We start from the raw sequence: 19,619 nt of genomic DNA on the forward strand, positions 1-19,619 counted from the left end.
GTCGGCGAATCCACCAAGCCGATTCTCATGAGCGACCCCCTGCCACTCGTACCGTTGACAGGTATTCTGTGTAAGGTAAGAAGGTCACCCTGAAGGGGTGCAGTCAGACCTCGCTTATCCGGTCCTCTTTTATCCGGATCCCTCGCCATCCGGAATAGAATCATTGGTTACCGATTTACAGCATATGTCATGCATACATACAGCATGTGTGTTCGATTTTCCGGTTCCCTGCGGCCGAAAGCAGCAGCCAAATATGCTGCTGCTTGCCTTCTCCGGAAAACATGGATGCAGTGAATGGGATTTTCGGTCTTTGACCACTTGCTGGTGAGCTGATCTACTCACCTTCCACCGCTTGGGGAGCTGCATCTGCGCCTTGATCCTTGAAGGGTGGTGGCGTTCCTACGGATGCGGAAAACTTGGCCTCTAGCCGAGTCTGACGCGAACCGTGATTTGTTTACCTTCTCCCCTAGTATCCCATTCATACATTGTAGCGGGTAATATGCACTGTATTGTACAGTGTGTAGTGGACTTTCACTTCAGTGTCAGTACTTTGTGCACACTGCTACATGATGTATGCATGCATAGAGGGTGCTTAAAACCCAATAATTATACATAGCTGTATACGACTCCACGGGCATAAGGCATGTCCAATGAATAGCAATTTTTCTTATCGTGTTCAAAACTCTCTCATTCCCTGAGATTTGCAGTGTACGCATTCAGAGTTTTTTTTGTGAAATTTCCTACTTTCCTGTTTTCAGTCAGCAGTGACGTGTGGCATGCCTGGCATTGTCAAGAAGAGTGCGGAGCTGATGTGGAACGTCTGTACAGAAGGTGACAGGTACGGGACTTTAGACTGGAGGTGTTTAGATGGTGTGTGGGGGAGGGTAGAGGAGGGGGGGGGGGGCAAGTAGGATGTATTGTCATTCCAAATCATATGTACATGTATGTTAGTGGAGTTAATCCACTGGGTTATCAATGCTGTTCTATCATTCTAGGAGAAAGTGCCAAGGCCTTCACTTGACTGTACATTATAATACTGGCAATCTTCATATCCAAACAGAGTAGTGGCTCAGTCTAGAGTACAATCTACGACCATCTCACACTCTAACATAGTCATCATGGCACTGGGTAGTTTGTGATGTAGTGGGTCAAACATAAAACGGTATTTCACGAATGCGAGAAGTATCGTTCAAACAACTCCGGGTGGTTCGCCGAGTCACAGTAGCCAATGAGATTACCCGGCACTGGCATTGCAATGTGCGTGGCCAGGGCAACCGAGGTCAGCTGACAACCTTTCTACACCTTCATTTCATTGTTGTGATGTATGTCTGTTTAGGCTCCGGTGCTTTGTGCTGTCACTGCACCCGATCTTCCTGCAACACTTTGCCCACTCGGTGATGGCGCGCATCCGCCTGGACATCCAGGAAATGGACGAGTCCTACCCACACGTGCGAGTCTGCCTCCTGGGGATTCCCCTAGAGCTACAGGTAATGAAAGGATTAACAAGTATGCCTCACGGTGCCAGAACCCACCAAGTCCATATTTGAGCAAGTTTAAATGGCAGGTCTGGGAACACATTGTGACCAAATAGTTTAGACCTTGATGTACGTCAGGGAGTCGTACTCAAACTAGGGAGGTGACACGGCACAGAAATCCGTGTCACAGGGGTTGACTCGCACCCGTAACCCCTCGTTATTTTTGGAATAGTTCAGTCCAGTCCAGTCCGTAAGTCCGAAAGGTCAAACGCGAATCCTATCCTTCTACCTCCAAGCGTGCAAAGTATTATATCTACTTGGCACGCTTGGAGGTAGAAGGATAGGATTCGCGTTTGACCTTTCGGACTTACGGACTGGACTGGACTGAACTATTCCAAAAATAACGAGGGGTTACGGGTGCGAGTCAACCCCTGTGACACGGATTTCTGTGCCGTGTCACCTCCCTAGTTTGAGTACGACTCCCTGATGTACGTAATGGAATTGGACAGAAACAAGATTTATGGTATAGCAGTTGCCATACTGAGGTTACTGGTACAGTATCGTGCAATTTTGTATAATAACTATTTGTCTCTGTTTACTATGCGTTCAGGCTGAACATATTGCGCTATGCAATCAGCTGCTACTCATCCTGGACGTGGCAACCTTCATCAACGATGGGGAGCTGGCGTTGCAGATCGTGTTGATGGTGTTCTCCACTCTGGTGCGGGAGATTGAACTGCGCATTGCCTCTAAGGACATGCTCAGGGTGAGTTTGCTGCTCGGACCTTTCTCCCGCCGGCTTACATCAAAATGGTCCGCACGGGGTTCGCAATGCAGCCACATGAGTCTGCTGTGAAAATGACTACCCTTGCACATGCCTTCTACATACATGTAGATGCTAAGACTTGCTGGTGCTCATTAAGGCCATTGATTAGCTGTCTCCATGGATACAGTCATGTGACATGCAGGAAAGATACACAAATGGGTTGAAAGTATTTGGCTGAGTTCACAGTAAGGCATGACCAGCACAACCAACCTGCAGTATTGGCTTCAGCTTAATTGTACGCTGTGCACGTCCACATTGCTAAACTAAAAGTGTGTGTGTCTAACGAGAACACATTGAGCACAGCGCAAATAATGTGTCGTCACAAACAACGCGGTTCTCTCCATAATCCCAAGCTTCAAGCACAGCGACCATTCCTTGATGTTAGAACTTAGAAGGGAGGGAGAGTTCAAAGAGAATGCAAAGAAAGAAAGGGAATGAAAAACTAAATTAGGTGTGAGAAAAGTCATTGCAAACCCTGCGCATTGGATCAATTTTGCTAACATCCGAGTCGTGCTCTGCAAGTTTTTACGTGTCTAGTTTAGCAGCCCTTATCATGATCATGTTGGAACTTCTCCTTGTTATGCGTGTTGCTGTATGTTCTCCTGCTGTCTAGATCATGCTGAAATGCCACGCTGCCATACAGGAATTGTTGGTAGCCGCCAAGAGCAACGACACGCTGAGGAAGGCACTGCACAGTGAACCGGAGGTGTTGCTGATGACGGCATCGGTGGCCGCCTATATCGATATGGTTAGCCTGCCTTTAATAGTCATAAATGAGGCATGTGTATTGATCTTCCCGCTATTTGGTTTTGCGGGCAAGTCGCTATTTCCGTCTTTTCGCCCCAGGATGCGTTCGTGCGGCTATGGCCCCAAGACCAGTGATCGCATGAGCCCGAGCCCCACAAGCCGTCATCCGCACCATTGCTCATTGTCGCCCCCCCCCCCCCCCCCCCCTGTCTCCTGTCTTATGTTGAGGTCACACCCCACACCCCCCCCCCCCCCATTATCTCTGTATGGCTGTGAAGAAGTACGTCTCCCGATAAATGAAAAAATCGTGTACAACCGTACACCATACCCACTGTGAATCCTGAGGGAGGTAGCTAAGAAGATGCCAGGGCACCCTTGTCAAACTTCAAGTTGTGAGGATTACCCGTCACTCTCGCCATTAGACACTGCATTCGAACCACTACTACAGGGCGAAGGGATGCTGGCACAAGCAAAACCTCCTCAGCTGTTTATGTTTCTGAACAACGCTGGTTGTAACATGGATGTGCAAACCCGTATTTTACTGTTCTCAGTGTTACACGGTGCTGCTGAAAAGCGAAGATCAAGACCAGCTGGATGACGATGGTCTAAAGCTGACCTCACCCGTCGTGAGAGAAGCTCTCGAATACCTCAGCGTGGCCACTGGCTATGTTCTTCAGCCGTCGGTTGCTGCCATGACTAACCAGCAAGCCACCGGCAATCGGCTTGGCGCGGCGACGGGCGCTGCTGCATCTATGAACAAGTCGATGGTGAAGCGTGCAATGAGCGTGGGGCAGCTGAAGACGACAGCGGTGTCACTGGCCAATCCGGCCGTCCTGGCGGCAATCCGAGCACTTCAGGAGACACACTCTTACTTATCAGCTGGTGAGTGTACGTGTGACATGTCTGCAGCTGACATTGCCAGTTAGGTCTATGACTAAAAGGACAGTCACTGCATGGCATGTATCTAGACCTGCTAGTCCTGTATGACGTGCCAGTATGAATCCTGTGGAAACAATAGTTTGTTTTCAAACTCCCTGATCATGTGGCGTACTCACGTGAGGTGTGCGAATAGAGTGTACTCCTGTCCCTGCTGATATGGCCGAGGCATTCTTATCCAATTCACCACCAGTAGCAGGGGCGTCGGACACGGTCACTGCGGTATTGACCATACCATTTTTTGACCCAATTACCCCATGAATCAATATAATACACTGATCTGGGCTCTAAATTTCCAAATTTTTCGGCTCAGTCACCCTCTCCCTAGAGTAAATTGTACTTGAGGGTGGCTGACCGTACCACACTAAAATACCTTCCGACGCCCCTGAGTAGTCTACGAATAATGTTTGTGTTTCACTGCATGCAGCCATTAATGTTAGTACCAGGTGACTCATGGAGTGGCAACCATTGCTAGTTTGTGTGTCAACGCCGCACTAGCACACCACGGCACCATGACTTTACCACACCATGCAAAGCATCTCGAATCGTGATATAGTCACGTAACCTCTAGTTTCAGTAGGTGGTAGGAGATTTGCTAGCAAGGGCTTCGCAAGAACTGGTCCATGTTCTCTCCTTGTTCTGCCTTATCCCACCTCTTGTGTGTGTATGTGTGTGTGTGTGTGTGTGTGTGTGCTTGTTTGTGTTTGTGCGTTTATGTGTGCGTTTCCTGTGTGCGTGTTTGTGTCTGTGTGTTTTGGGTGTGTGTGTTTGTATGCATGTGTGTGTGTGTGTGTGTGCGCGCACTCGCGTGCGTGTGTGTATGTTGTGTGTGTGTGTATGTGTGTGTGTGTGTGTGTGTGTGTGTGTGTGTGCACATGTGCGCTCGCATACACTCGTCCAGTTAAAGTACCTAGTGACGGGAAGCTGGCACCGATCGGAATCGATGATCGTGCCCAGCTTCATGGTGTGATCCGGCAGTTCCCAAGTGAAATCGCTTATCGTGAAGGTAAGACGATGGCCAGTGCACGCACACAGAGGGTGTGTATACCGAGATACATGATCCATTGGAGGCTGCCCCGTGCTCTCTTAACACGATTTCCGCGCTTTTGCTCCTATCCATAACTAGTTTGTTTTACTTCCAGCCTCTCCTCTTTTCTCTCCCTCTTTGGCATGATCCCTGTCCCTTGGCCATGCCTTGTTGAGTATACTTCTGTGACTCATTGGCTTCTTAAACTGTAGTAGGTAAATTGCGCAGCTGAGTTCTTCTGTTTTGTCCTCCGTTTCTCTCCCTCTGCCCGCAGTGAATCGATGTCGGAAGCGAGCTCACTTTCTCGAGTTCTTTGTCCGTGTTGTTGAGCGCAGTCTCGAGCGGAAAGAGTACGCACTGGCCATAGAGAATTCTGAACAGGCATTCGCGTGGCTTGCCAGGTAGGACCCGGAAGATGGAGGACCTGTTAAGCCCGGAGATTATGGAATGTTGGGAATGGCAGATTATTCATTCATTCGTAGAATCAGCATGTGAACAAATAATTGTTTGTGGAAATGGTGCCAGTCGTACATGTACATCACTGTACTACCTTACATACACCCAATGTGCGCGAGGCACGATTCTAGTGCATTACAATATTGGACTAGTGCACAATCATGGCGTTGAGTCTCCCACAACTGACAGCCTTCCACGTCACATCAAGTGCTTGACGCTGCCCTATGGGCCTTGGACTGCTCCTTCGGCCTTGGACTGCTCCTTGGGCCTTGGACTGCTCCCTGGACCTTGGAATGCTCCCTGGACCATGGACTGCTCCCTGGACCTTGGACTGCTCCCTGGACCTTGGACTGCTCCCTGGACCTTGGACTGCTCCCTGGACATTGGACTGCTCCCTGGACCTTGGACTGCTCCCTGGACCTTGGACTGCTCCCTGGACCTTGGACTGTTCCCTGGACCTTGGACTGCTCCCTGGACCTTGGACTGCTCCCTGGGCATTGGACTGTTCCCTGGACCTTGGACTGCTCCCTGGACCTTGGACTGCTCCCTGGACCTTGGACTGCTCCCTGGACCTTGGACTGCTCCCTGGACCTTGGACTGCTCCCTGGACCTTGGATTGAGCTTTAGACTGCTCCCTGGACCTTGGAATTGGCCCTGGGCCTTGGACTGTTCCCTAGGCTCCCTAGGATTTAGACTGCTCCATAGGTCTTGGACTGTTCTCTGGGCTATTGACTGGTCTCTGTGCCTGTTTACTGCTGCTGTGGCCTTGCATTCTGTCTGCACGGTGGGTTGTCACTGTGCAGGTCAGTACAACGTTATGCTCTTTCTCCGCCTTTGACCTCTCTCTTTCTCTCTATCTCCCCTCCTTCCCCCCCCCCCCCCCGCCCCTCTCTCTCTCTCACACACTCACTCACACACTCTTTCGCTCTCCCCCCTCTCTCTACCAATTGTTTCTTGTCCCCTGTCAGGAGAAACTACACACTACTGCGCAAAGACAAGTTGGACGGCGACACAAAGCTGTTGAACAAGTTGCGCGAGGCCATTCCTGGCAAGGCAAGAACGACCGGTGTCGTGAACAGCGACAGTGAGAGTAGCGGTGACAGCTCTTCCAGCAGCTCTACTGATCAACCAGAGGACCCGGAAAATGGTGATGCTGATAGCCCAACCGCGAATGAGCGCCGAGACAACAATGATGAGGAGGACGAGGAAAGTGAGGATGATGAAGAGGACAAGGAGGAGGATGAGGAGGAAGAGGAAGAGGAGAGTTCTCGTGGTAGACTCGAGGATGATGATAATGATGATGAGAGGATGGGCCGTGCATTCAGGAAGCGCAAGAAAGCCAACCTCTTCAGACAAGTGAAGGTGAGTTGGCAATTTGAAACGTCAACTAACTGGTATGTCACTAATGCAAAATGGGAGACTGTAGTGCAGGAGGGTATCTGCAAGTAGTGCAGGAGGGTATATGCAAGTAGTGCAGGAGGGTATATGCAAGTAGTTCCAGCAGCGCACCCACAGCATCCAGCCAACTCCTCTTCACCTGGTTTCTTTGCAGATCGTGCCGAATGGTTTTGCTGTGCTTTTGATATCTGTATAACATGGAATATCTGGCCTGGGCTCGTCATTGTCTGAAATAATCTGATTGTAACATACCACTATTAATGTATCATGGCGACTGTTGTTTTTCAGCCGGAGAGAATCAGTCGTCCCACATGGAGGGTAGGCGCAAAGGCTATTCCAGATGGCTTTCCCATCGAGAACAAGCAAGTTCTGGTGAGTGATGGTGGAAAGAGTGCCAAACCGTGACTGGTGTGCACACACAGCAAGAGATTCAGTGTTCACCAATTTCTTAGTGACTACTTTACCCTGTCTTTGGCTGGGTATGTACATGTAGATGTGCATCAGTTACACTTTTTATATTACTATTGGCTCAACACCCGAGTTTTTAATGATGTGTTCAATAACATAATGATGCTTTTTAACACGAGCGAGGAATTCGATTATTTCATTGTCAGATTTGACTTCGTGGTATATAAACTGGTGTTCAACACGCGCCAATCATCACACGCTCCATCTAGCTGCAAACAGTTCTGCCTCATCTGGCGAATCCAGACTATATAAAGAGTTGCATGTGGAGCCTTCAAAGTATTTATTTATAGAAAAGAAAAAGGACCAAGGAACTACAAGTTACGCTATAATGTCCAGTAAACACCACCAGTTACTAAACAATCAGCTCATTCGATAACAGTGCTTGTTTTGGTTGCGCTCATCTTCCCCTCCTATGTCATCATATACCTTAGAACCTTCCAAGTTAGAAGGCTGTTGGAGTACGCATCCAAGATGTGGTAGAGCTGACAGCCAGTTAGTTGTAGAACGTCAGCACTGTCGGTCAGTGTTGTGCAATGACTATGTTATCGCATGGGCTGATTGTTTAGTAACTGGTGGTGTTTAGTGGACGTTATGTGTAACTTGTAGTTCTTTGGTCCTTTTTTCTTTTCTATAAAATATTTGTTATACCAGATTTGAAACAGAAACCCCACTTGTGTTTAGAATGCATAGTGAAACGTGGTAAGCATGGTTGGTGGAGTGGATAGTTAGTGGTTCGGTCACACATGCCTCGAGTAAATGACCTGGCTGATATTCACCTGTCATATTGCTGTTGGTCGTCTTGCTATCTGACAGGCTGCCCTGGTGTTGCATGCACGTTTACCCTGCATGTGGCGTATGATGCGCTGCCGCAAGAGATTCCTCTCCGTCAGCAAAGACGAGCTGCCCTGGAGGAGCAGGGTAAGCCTTGCCATATCTCTGTGATCGGGCTCTGGCATTGTGGCAACGTTAACCAATATTTCAAGTGAATCCTGTGGTCCTGTGTCTCTATAATGCATCACAGCATGTAGAACACTGCTGTTGCCTACATGTAGTGGCTAGCATAGTCTACTGCTGTTTGGGGGTTGTGTACTCAGTGCCACGGGACATGCTATTGTGTGATACATTCAGTACAAGTGTGTGATCCAGTACCCATACGTGTACATGCTGTCCTGATTGCAAGCATGTGTGACTTATCGCAAGTGTGCTAACTCACAAGTGTGTGACGCATTACAAGTGACTGTACTCATGGACATATGAAGGACATATCCTACTGCATAAGTGCAACGTTTCGTTTGGAATTAACCTTCGCTATATTCGTTAGGGGTGCGAAACAACTAAAGTTTGTACCAAACTAACCAAACTAAAGTTTATTTTCTGAACGTTCGGCGTGACAGACCTTGACCAGAAACGTAACGAACCTGCTGGTGGAGTGATCTAACCGGAAAGATTTCGCGAACGACAGTTTGCACTTATACAGTATTCAAGGCTACCAGCTGTGCTCACCAAGCATAGATCCTCAGCAGCTGTGCTCACCAAGCATAGATCCTCAGCATTCCTCCGCTTTGCTTCTTGCCTTCTGCAGCTTCACTATCTGCTAGCCAAGGTGCACTTTTCCCTGTATGTTGAAGAGCTGCAAAAGAAACTCTCAGCAGTGGACAGTATACCGGAGACGTTTGACAAGTAAGAGTCGAGCTCGGTTACAGGGCTGTGTGGCTTGAGTAGGATCCACATTACGTGCATGCACAGGTCTGGTCTCTATTTGTACTGTACTTCTTGTCTATGATACCGTGACATCTTCCTTTCCACCTCAAACAGACCACTCTTTCAAGGGGATTACGGATTTTTGGGACATATATTCTCCTCGACCCAGGTGATATGGAAGGCTCAAGCCATAATCCCTTGGTCTTGGTTTGAGGGGAAATGATATCCAAGGAAAACCTCTGGGTCTCCATGCATCCAATCCCGACCCAATAGGGTATTATCCGGACCCAATGGGGTATTATCCCGCCCCAATAGGGTATTATCCGGCCCATTAGGGTATTATCTTGACCCAATAGGGTATTATCCCGACCCAATAGGGTATTATCCTGACCCAATAGGGTATTATCCCGACCCGATAGGGTATTATTAGGGGTCAAAGGGGTGTACCGGGTACCCGGGTACCCGACCGGTAATCTCAGGTACCGTTAGTAAAAGGGTACCCGTTTGGATTTTGATGAACCAGTCAGTACGAAGCAACACTCCTGGGATCGTGTATTCCAGGCGGGAGTCAATTATTTACAACTCCACGCTGGATGTCTGCATTGTTGTTGCATTTTCGCACCTAGTAGATCTACTCCTGCGACTATCAAACACCAATCGATTTGCGATCACAATGTGATATCAAAATGCAACCCGAGAACAGATTGATTAAAATCTTGATTTATGTGAAAATTGCGCAAAAACTTAAACATGGCTGCTAAAGGGTACCCGTTAACCCGCCCGTTAAGAAAATTACCCGTTCGTTAGTTAAAGGTACACCCGTTTGACCCCTAGGTATTATCCCGACCCAATAGGGTATTGTGTGTGTGTGTGTGTGTGTGTGTGTGTGTGTGTGTGTGTGTGCGTGTGCGTGCGCGCGCGTGCATGTGTACGTGTGTGCATGCGTGCGTGCCTGCATGAGGGTGTGTGCGTGTGTGTGTGTGTGCTGGCGTGTGCGTGCCGATGTCTGCGGGGTTTGTGAATTTAGATGTCGAGTGCACCCTTCATGGTTTGATCTGGGCATAGCGGGTGGATTGGTGGTGAACGGTGGAAGCTATGGAAGTGTCCCGGACACGGTGAACGCTGAATTCCTTCATCTACTGGATGACGAAGACAAGCGCACGATATTCCAGACGAGCATCGTGGACAGAGGCGAGCATTTCAAGCGTCAAGATGGATCTGTGGCACCGAAACAGCTCAGTTCTTCAGCAGAACATAAAGACGAGGTGAGTACCAATATCATCACTAACAATGTAGGAAGAACGGTCCCTGTATTTGTTCTTATGGCTTCGTTTTTTCCTTCCTTTCTGCCCTGTTTGCTCTTGTCTTTGTCTGCTTCCGTCTTTGACAGTGGGGGTGTGATTCTGCAGTAAAAAAATGCATCTATTCTATTGTTGCAGACCAATCAGGTTCATGCAATGCCAGGCAATGCCAGGCAATGTACGGTGTACGCAAATCACTCAGTGCAGGGCATGATACATCACACCTCAGCAAAGAGTAAAATTCCGAATTGTTTGGTTCCATCATTCTTTTGTATGGGTAAACATATGTCTGTTTCTCCCCTCCCATGACGAAATTGTTTGTACCATAGGACAAGTCAGTGGTCTGGACTAGGCCCTGGGATGAGAAACCAGCCAATCATACAAAACACAGCAGCCATCTGCATCCTGTACAGCAACACTGCCCGTGCCTCTTGTCCTAATGTGTTACCAATCATTGCTGTGGCTTAGTGTGACTGATTGTGTTAGGTGAACAGAACCTGTGAAGGGCTAGCACTGCCTCGGGAAGAACTAATATGCATGATATCCCAGGGGTGTAGGCAGGGGGGGGGGGGTGCTTTGGGTGCCAAAGCACCCCCCTCAAAAAGTTCGATCTTGGTTCACAGCTGGTTCGAGAGAGGCAGACCCACTGATCACATGCACAACTCTGCACATCGCACACTGTAGCCATCCCTGTTTTGGACCAGGGAGTAGTAGGTACTACTCCCTGGTTCAGACCTGCAAGTACAAAATCGGTTGTGGCAACAAACGCGATTAGGCCGGCTGCAGGGACGCCGTAATGTCGCACTCGCCCCAGCACCATTCAAACAATTCCCTTTGGCAGTTCACGGCACGAACTTCAACAAAGCCCCGTGAATGCGTACCAGGGGAAGGCTAGACAGCATGTCTCTAGACATCAATAGGCATCGTATGAAAAGCAAGTCAATAGCACTAAAGAGCGAAAGCCTTTGTCACGGTTCGGTTTCACTCGCGCACCGGGCACGAGCTGGCAGCACAAACAAACGCCGGACGCGAGCTGGCAGCACAAACAAACGCCGTACTCACACGAGACCATTGGGCGAACGGATGGCCACAGCCATCAAAAACAGGAACAAACCCATCCACGGCTCTTTCTCTTGCTAGCTGTGCTGCTGCGTGCATCCAACTGTTTTGCAATTTCCGCCACAACCATGTCAGACGGGGGCCTCCGAACAAATGACCTCTCCATCACGCCGCAGGCCATACAGGTCACAATCAAGAAGTCCAAGACCGACCAACCCGGCAAGGGTCACTCCGTCCGGCTCACAACCACCAACTCAACGGTTTGCCCGGTCAGAGCCATGCATACCTATCTCTCCAGACGCGCCAACCTGCCCAATAGACCACTGGTCATCGAAAGCTGTGGCAATTTCCTGGCTGCACAAAGACTCACACGTCTAATCCGTCAGCTCCTGAGCAGCGCAGGGTACCCACCGAACCAGTATCCACTGCACGGCCTCAGAGCCGGACCCGCAACCACAGGAGCATTGAGCGGCTTCACCGAATCCGAGATCATGAAACTCGGCAGAACGGCGAAGTGCCTGCTACAAGCACTATGTCCGCTGTGGAAAGTAACTGTTCACCGTCCGCAGGCGCGCAAGCGCGCACAGCCACATACACGCACCCGCATACACATACACATGCACGCACGCACGCGCACACCCACATGCATGCACACACGCATGCGTACGCGCACCCGCACTCTGACACCGTGCAAGCATGCACGCATGCACACACGCTGCGCACCCGCTGGTACGCCCACTCGCGGACGCACGCACTCACGTTCTAGCACTGACTATGCACGCACGCTTCTGATACTTATGAGAAGCTATCTGCTCCACTTAGTTGCGGTGCTATTGCTCTCACCTATGGCACCATGCCACCCATAGCTTTTGCGACTGCATGCGATTCAAACCCTTATCAGTGTCACTAAGGGAATACAGACATACGAATGGCATGCATTCGAACTACATGCATGTAGCTGAAGCGCTTGAATACCATACTTAGGTCATTCAGCTGACCAACGCGGAATTTGGGGGCATTCGGCGGCTTCGTCTGATTCCTAGCTTGTTGGTAACCGGCTTGAGATTTCAAAGGTTGCTATGACAACGTGCAGTCATGCGCAGGGCCACCCAACATGCATTTGGGGGCCCAGGAAAGACAGAAACGCGTTGCTAGGCAACAGCAAAAGCGCTTGGCGAGTATCACGCTACTCATGCAGCGCGCACGTTGGCGTAGGGTATCACGCTACCCTTGTGCTGCGTAGGGTATCACGCTACCCTTGTGCTGCGTAGGGTATCACGCTACCCTTGTGCTGCGTAGGGTATCACGCTACCCTTGTGCTGCGTAGGGTATCACGCTACCCTTGTGCTGTGGGGTACCACATTGCCCATCGCTGGAATCAGACCCGCGCCCCGGATACCTTGCGCTGGCGCAAGCGCGCACAGCCACACCCACATACACGCACCCGCATACACACGCACGCACACCCCCACGCATGCACACGCGTACGCGCACCCGCAGTCTGACACCGCGCAAGCACGCATGCAGGTACACACGCTGCGCACACGCTGGTACGCCCATTCGTGGACGTATGCACTCACGTTCTAGCACTGACTGTGCACGCACGCCTCTGATACTTATGATAAGTTACCTGCACCCTCAGTTGCTGTGCTATAGCTCCCACCTAGGGCATCATGCCACCCATTGCTTTTGCCGACTACATGCGATTCAAACCCTTATCAGTGTCACTAAGGGCAAACAACCATACGAAGGGCACGCATTTGAACTACGTACATGTAGCTGAAGCGCTTGAATACCACACTAAGGTCATTCGGCTGACCAACGCAGAATTTGGGGGCATTCGGCGGCTTGGTCTGATTCCTAGCTTGTTGGTAACCGGCTTGAGATTTCCAAGGTTGCTATGACAACGTGCAGTCATGCGCAGGGCCACCCAACATGCATTTGGGGGCCCAGGAAAGACAGAAACGCGTTGCTAGGCAACAGCAAAAGCGCTCGGCGAGTATCACGCTACTCATGCAGCACGCACGTTGGCTTAGGGTATCACGCTACCCTTGCGCTGCGGGGTACCACATTGCCCCTCGCTGGAATCAGACCCGCGCCCCGGATACCTTGCGCTGGCCTCCTGACGGCCAAACTCAACCAACTTGTGCGCTGTGACTGGGGTTGTGCATGTATTAGCAACATAAGGTGGCCCAGGTCGGCAGACTTTCAATTAGCCAAGCGAGCTACTCAGGCCAGGGTGCATGATCACGATTCGCAGCACTTATCGTCCATGCAGCAGTCGGGTTAATGTATCTGAAACCAATCCACATGCTAGTGGACTATTAATTTTTGTCTCATGATTGGCCATTTTGCGATGAAATTTCTAGTCAAGGGAACTCCGCTTCGTACCTGCCGTTGTGCAGTGTCACATCAGGCCTCAGCAGGTTCAGCACATGATTTGTATCGCACTCCACGTGTTTTGTTAGAAGCAAAGAATCATACAAACACGCCATTGGTAGAAGCAAGGAAGTAGCAACGCGGTCTATGGCTGGAAAGCACACGTCAGACATAGCAGTTTGTTCTCGCTATGTTTTGTATAATGTAGTTCTCGCTGTTAATTGGTCTCGTTGTGGAAAGGCAAAGTTTCTTTCATGCATTGCAAACGTGGATACAGCATTAGAAGAGTGAAAGTAACGTTGAAGTGCAGTTTGAGTTTTTGTCGGGAATAGTGTAGGTTTGATCAAGGATGCCTTACTGCACTATCAAACATGACGAAGGGGAAAAATGGCTCGAGAAATCCCACTTTAATCGATGGAGAGTGTGATTATTCTGGAGAAAGCAGCATTCAGGACTTAGTCCATCATTAGTTGGAAGCAGGCCAGGGTGTAGTAAAATACCATAATCATTACTACTCCCTGGTTGGAGATTTTCCATTCACTGATTGATCTTCAGTGTCGAATTAGAGGCGAATTTTGCTCCCCCCCCCCCCCACCCCAAATTCACGGATCGAATAATATGCATGAAAGGACCAACATAAGTGCATGTACTTTTATGTGGGGAAAGTCGTAGCACCCCCCCCCCCCCCCCCCTTGATCACTATCCTGGCTACGCCCCTGTATCCGGTACTGACCCGGTATACATAATCTATGCATAGGCCAGTCAGGGTCTGAGCAGATGCGTGTCCTCCACCAACATGGCTTGGCAGTTGAAAAACAGGAATGCCTATAGCCCTGGTAGATGTGTGAACCTCAATTACATCACCTATGTGGAATCGTTGCATACTAGATAAGTACCCTCTCTGCTGCTAATTACATTGGCCTAGCAACAGATCAAGGAATAGCTAGATATTTGGACATAATTTTAGTGATGTATGGGTCATTTTGGCTCTGTATTGTCATGCCTAGGCCCATGCTGGAACTGCAAGGAAGGTCACTGGCAGAAAGGCAACTACAACAGTCGAGCCCCTCGGAGGCAAAGATCGGGGAAACAAGCCTTCTGTAGCTGCCCCAGCTGCCGGGGACAAGTCCTTGGGAAGTGACTCTCCGGGGGATTTGACACTGGTCAAGGCAAGCACTGAGGACGATGAAAATGAAGATGTGAGCGATAGCGCTACTCGTGGAAGTGATGAGACGGAGAGCGGTGACAGGAATAGCATAGTCAATGGCGGCTCTGTCCTCAATGACACTGTTGACAACAATGCCAAGGCTGACGTCAACACTGAAGCAGGGCACGCACATGACACAGAAGAAAGTGACACGACCGAGACAGATACTACTGGAATGGATACTGGGAGTGACACTGAAGTCGAGGACGGCGAGACACTTGAAGACACCGGTATCAAAGACGGCGCTCATAACAGCATGGATCAAACCGGAACCGCCGAAGGCGATGGTTCAACTGCAAGCAGGGGCCGCACCAAGGGCAAGAAGCATCACAAAAAGAAGAAAAAGAAGAAGAAGAAGGGCCACAGCAAGAAGAAGGGTCACGTCGATCCCGAGGATGGCAGCCGACGACAGAGGAGCAGCAGCAGCACAGCAATTACTGCTGATGGCATGCCTGATGACGATGATGATGATTCTGACTTTGATGATGAAGCTATCAGCAATGAGTGCGCTGCAACCGAGTCACCAGATGAGATTACAGTAACACTGACGTCAGCTGGGGACTTCACTGGTGCAAATTCAAAGCTGGACGAGTACCGGTCTATGCTGACACCGGACAAACTCATACGTAGCGATCAGCTGGATGCAGTCAAGTCTCACTTGACACGCGCCTTGGTAAGTACATATATGTACATAATATCACATGGTACATGGACTGCAGATCCACCATACCGTGCTGTAGATGTTCTGAGAATGACATCATCGCATATGCTGCGTGTGGAGTGGCAAGCAAGAACCATAGTTTGTGTTAAGATTTTATTGTCTAACTGGTGGTTGCACCACTATTTTGCCACTTCACATAAAACATCTCGAATACTGACGTCATTGCATCTCAATTGATGACATCATTGCATCTTAGATGATGATGTCACTGCATGGCCTCTGATGGAGCTTGTCACTTACTACTGTCCGGCATATTCCAGTATGTCATCCTGTTGTTCCCACACCAGACCATCTATTAGCGATTGCCTTGTTCTTTCAAGATGACTCATCCACTTCATCCATGCTATTGTAAAATGGGCCTGGAACTGAAGTAACTGTTGTACTAGAGCATTTTAGAGGCTATATAGCGACGTAATTATTTGAGATGCAGTGACATCATCATTTGTGATGCTTTGTATTGTCTTCTCATTGTGTCCGCATTTAATCGGTACAGGTATGTGCTGAGAGAGGCAAGGCATACTTACTTCTCCAGGACGTAGCTCGGCTCGTGGACAACATGGTTCACAAGATACAGGCCATGCTGCTCTCCGTCTCTCACAGTCTTGTCTGGCACACCATCAGTCAAATCAACCTCCAGCAGGCAATCAAGACCAGGGAAGAGTTCCAGAACACCGTCCGCCACTACGAGGAGAAGTGCAGGGTGGCATTGCACGAGCAATTCCGCAAGGTCTTCTTCCACGCTGCTAATGGCGTCGTCGACATGCTGAGCGAAATATCCACGCTACAGCCAGAAGCATTCGATGGCTTGCTAAAAGAGCCAAAGCCGGTGAGTAGGGATTTGCACTGGAGAGCCGGCTAGCTCAGTTTTTCTGGACATTACACGTGGATAGGTGAATGTTCACCAACACAATTCACTGGATTTCCGTATGTCAAAGAGCACCACTGGTTTCCACATGTGCCCTGTGAATATTAGCTGTGCGTATGTTGTGTACTGAACTCCCTCCATCCCTTGAGCATCCACAGCATGATTGTTCCCATGAACTTCATCTGAAGACCCCGTTAGGTGGATTGCCCCCTTTTTTCCGTAGTGTATGCAGTAGTTACACCCGCAATGGGTTGGGTCCCATCTCACATTTGGAGAATGTGTGTGCAAACAAGAGCCGGTATGATGCACATTGGCTTTGTGCTCCTTGAAATAATAGAATCTTGCGAACAGATCTTTAACCAGGCACGGCATCTGTCTTGATATTTATCCTACATTCTAGTTGTCTGGGCCTAGAGCGTCTACAAAACCATTGCCACCCCACACCAATTGCAATGCGAGCACAGGCAAGATGCGAAAGGCGCCGGAGAAGAGGACCTGCGAGCGTTGCTTCCCCAGCGTCCCACCGGTGGAGCGTGACATGCGCCGTGGCATGCCGCTGCAGTCCAGTCTCTATTTCCGACGGGGTACGATGGACGATACGGTCACGTACACGCTGGACCTGCGCTGGTGCGTCAACTTCACGCTGGCCACGCTGCAGAAGTTCTTCTTTCTCAGCCGCTGGGAGCTGGTCATCGACTTTGGGCAGCGCTTCAACGCCGCAACCAGGTCAGTACGGAAGTGCAGGAAGTGTACATGAATGCAGTGTGGCGGTGCAGCTAGTCTGGATACTATACACGATGCACTCGGGGAGAGTTGTAGTAGCTCGTGTCTCGTGACAGTGCACAATGCACCTAAGTGCAGAGCCTAATACGCAAACAGGAAAGAAGGAAACAAAGCATGAAACTCAAAGTCACAGCAGAAGCATTCTGTTTTCTTCTTTGAAGTTTGTTATACTTGTACAAGATATGTGTGTGAGTGATAGCCTGGTAAGCAAGTATGGATCTCCAGAGCTCATTACGTGTTCTAGACCTTGAGTCAGAGATGTTTTCCCCATCTGATTGGCACATGGATTGATGCTAGAAGGCCTGCCTAGCATAGTGTTGCCTATGATCATGCAGCAGCACACTGAGGTACTTTATCACATACCGTCAACCTCGGGAAAAAGACACTATCTTCAGACCTAGGGACCAGTTGACTGCATGCTGCATAGCGACAACTCGCGAATAACAAGGTAGACCGCAATATGATTTTATACCTATTATGCAGCTACAAACTATGTGTGTGTGTGGGGGGGGGGGGGGGGGGGGACCAGAACCAGGCCCGTGATGTGCTCATTCCACATAGGAGTGTATGTAACACAGCACACTGTGTATTCTTCAACCGGAGGTATGCCTGACAGGTGTAAGTGACCAAGAAGTGATGTTCTTGTATCTGGTGTGTCCCTCCCTGTTCCCTGTGTTTGTCACAGCAATGCCTGTTCCCTGCATGTCACGCCGCTGCTGTTCGTGTCTCAGCGAAAGCTGGATGCCAGGTTGTATGGAGCATGGGAGGTGGCAGAGAACTTAGCCGGTGATAGCAAGTTTCCCAGAATAGTCACAACGCCGGGTAAGTGATCTTCTACATGTATGAGTGGTCCTTGTTAGTTGTACCATGGTGCCAGGGAAGGGGGGGGGGGGTCATGCTCTGTCCGTTCAACCTCTGACTAAACACACACACACACAGTAACACACTGGCACTTACTTACCCCTGCCCATCGCTGAAGCAATGATAGCGAACAAGCTATGCCAGTCATAGCAACTTGTGCTAGGATTACACCATTCAACAGCTTGCAAGGCTTATCAATTGACTGCCACTAATTTGAGCCTGGTCTACAGCACACAGCTATTTGAAATAGGGATTCATGGCCTATCCCAGTACAAGCTGCTATGACTAACATAGCTTGTTTGCTATCATCTCTTCAGTGATGGGCAGGTGTAAGTAAGGCGTGTGTATGTGCCTTCTAGCAGTCTTCGCCGAACTGGAGATGATAACAGTGGTTTCGTTGCTTCTTCCTAGAAGAGAGGTTAATTGCAAATTTCCCTGCTCTCCTCTTCCTCCTCCTCCTCCCCTTCTCCACCCCTAGATCTCCTGCCATCGGTACATGCTGATCCAGTCGGTGAGCAAGTATACGATCACGTCCGCTGGCGTACGTCAGCCACCCTTGCTGTTGACGAACACCTCACAGGATTACGCGAGGCTGGCCTGGCAATACGAGACGATGCGCACATGCTGTACCACAGCCGCTTGCTTCGCTTGCGCTACATCGGCAGTTGTCACAAAGCTGAAGGTAGGTCATATGCCTGCAAAGGGGAATGAAAGCGACTGAACAAGCTGCTGCCACTCATGGGATAGCAACTAGATGCATTTTGTCTAGCTTCCCCGACCCATTCGCACACATGTTCTCCTTTTCGCTCAACTCGAAACTCTCTGTAATTGTCAACTTTTTCAATTGGCTCCGCTAACTATGAATAGAATGTGTCCATAACTTTTCACTAACGGTTCCATGTGCTCAATCTCTGGACAAATACAATGTAACTATCAGAACTTCTTTGGTCTTATGTGCGGAGCTGAGAGTAACTGGCTGAACACATCATTGCGAAGTCTACTGAACGACAAAGCATTCACTGCATGCATGTATTCGCAATTCAATCCCTAATTTGAGAGTGAAGATGTTCTTCCGTGTTGTGTTGACTTCCTTGCTCGTGTAGGCATAGTAAGTACTCCTGTGTTGGTGGAGACGAAAGTCACCGAGTGCCCGCATTGCCGCCAGTTTCCAGCGGAGAGCGAACTCTGGACCAGCCACTCTGTGTATCCGGTCCTGGAAGAGCACCGGAAGGACGCCTTGACCATGGTTGTATCGCACTACATGACTACGATCAGTGAGTCACTTAACAATGTCCTAGGAATCGATAAATCCAAAAAGGGGCTTATGTCGTTTTGGGCTTTTTGAGTTATATGTACCATGCCCAACTCACACAATAATGTACATATCGCACTATTAGCCCGTATCATTC

General features: G+C 49.5%; 1 protein-coding gene and 1 long non-coding RNA gene across 2 annotated transcripts in view; one reads left to right on the forward strand and one right to left on the reverse strand.

The window, feature by feature from the left end:
• The window catches only part of LOC135817208 (uncharacterized), a 74,627-nt gene that overhangs the window by 24,559 nt on the left and 30,449 nt on the right, over positions 1-19,619 (forward strand). Inside the window, exons 21-39 of the mRNA XM_065330337.1 lie at positions 1-75; positions 759-838; positions 1,337-1,487; positions 2,086-2,241; positions 2,915-3,049; positions 3,600-3,930; positions 4,886-4,990; positions 5,286-5,412; positions 6,436-6,829; positions 7,154-7,237; positions 8,147-8,251; positions 8,916-9,013; positions 10,062-10,299; positions 14,781-15,653; positions 16,195-16,527; positions 16,967-17,292; positions 18,035-18,171; positions 18,689-18,892; positions 19,314-19,484. The exon at positions 1-75 is cut by the window's left edge and continues 111 nt beyond it. Of these exons, the coding sequence (XP_065186409.1) occupies positions 1-75; positions 759-838; positions 1,337-1,487; positions 2,086-2,241; positions 2,915-3,049; positions 3,600-3,930; positions 4,886-4,990; positions 5,286-5,412; positions 6,436-6,829; positions 7,154-7,237; positions 8,147-8,251; positions 8,916-9,013; positions 10,062-10,299; positions 14,781-15,653; positions 16,195-16,527; positions 16,967-17,292; positions 18,035-18,171; positions 18,689-18,892; positions 19,314-19,484 (4,123 nt within the window). The remainder of the gene's footprint in view (positions 76-758; positions 839-1,336; positions 1,488-2,085; positions 2,242-2,914; positions 3,050-3,599; positions 3,931-4,885; positions 4,991-5,285; positions 5,413-6,435; positions 6,830-7,153; positions 7,238-8,146; positions 8,252-8,915; positions 9,014-10,061; positions 10,300-14,780; positions 15,654-16,194; positions 16,528-16,966; positions 17,293-18,034; positions 18,172-18,688; positions 18,893-19,313; positions 19,485-19,619) is intronic.
• The window catches only part of LOC135817209 (uncharacterized), a 35,568-nt gene continuing 33,234 nt past the window's right edge, over positions 17,286-19,619 (reverse strand). The window contains exon 3 of the long non-coding RNA XR_010553518.1: positions 17,286-17,430. This is a non-coding gene — a long non-coding RNA (uncharacterized LOC135817209). The remainder of the gene's footprint in view (positions 17,431-19,619) is intronic.

This window comes from Sycon ciliatum, chromosome 5 (assembly GCF_964019385.1).
Source record: "Sycon ciliatum chromosome 5, ocSycCili1.1, whole genome shotgun sequence".
Lineage (NCBI taxonomy): Eukaryota > Metazoa > Porifera > Calcarea > Leucosolenida > Sycettidae > Sycon > Sycon ciliatum.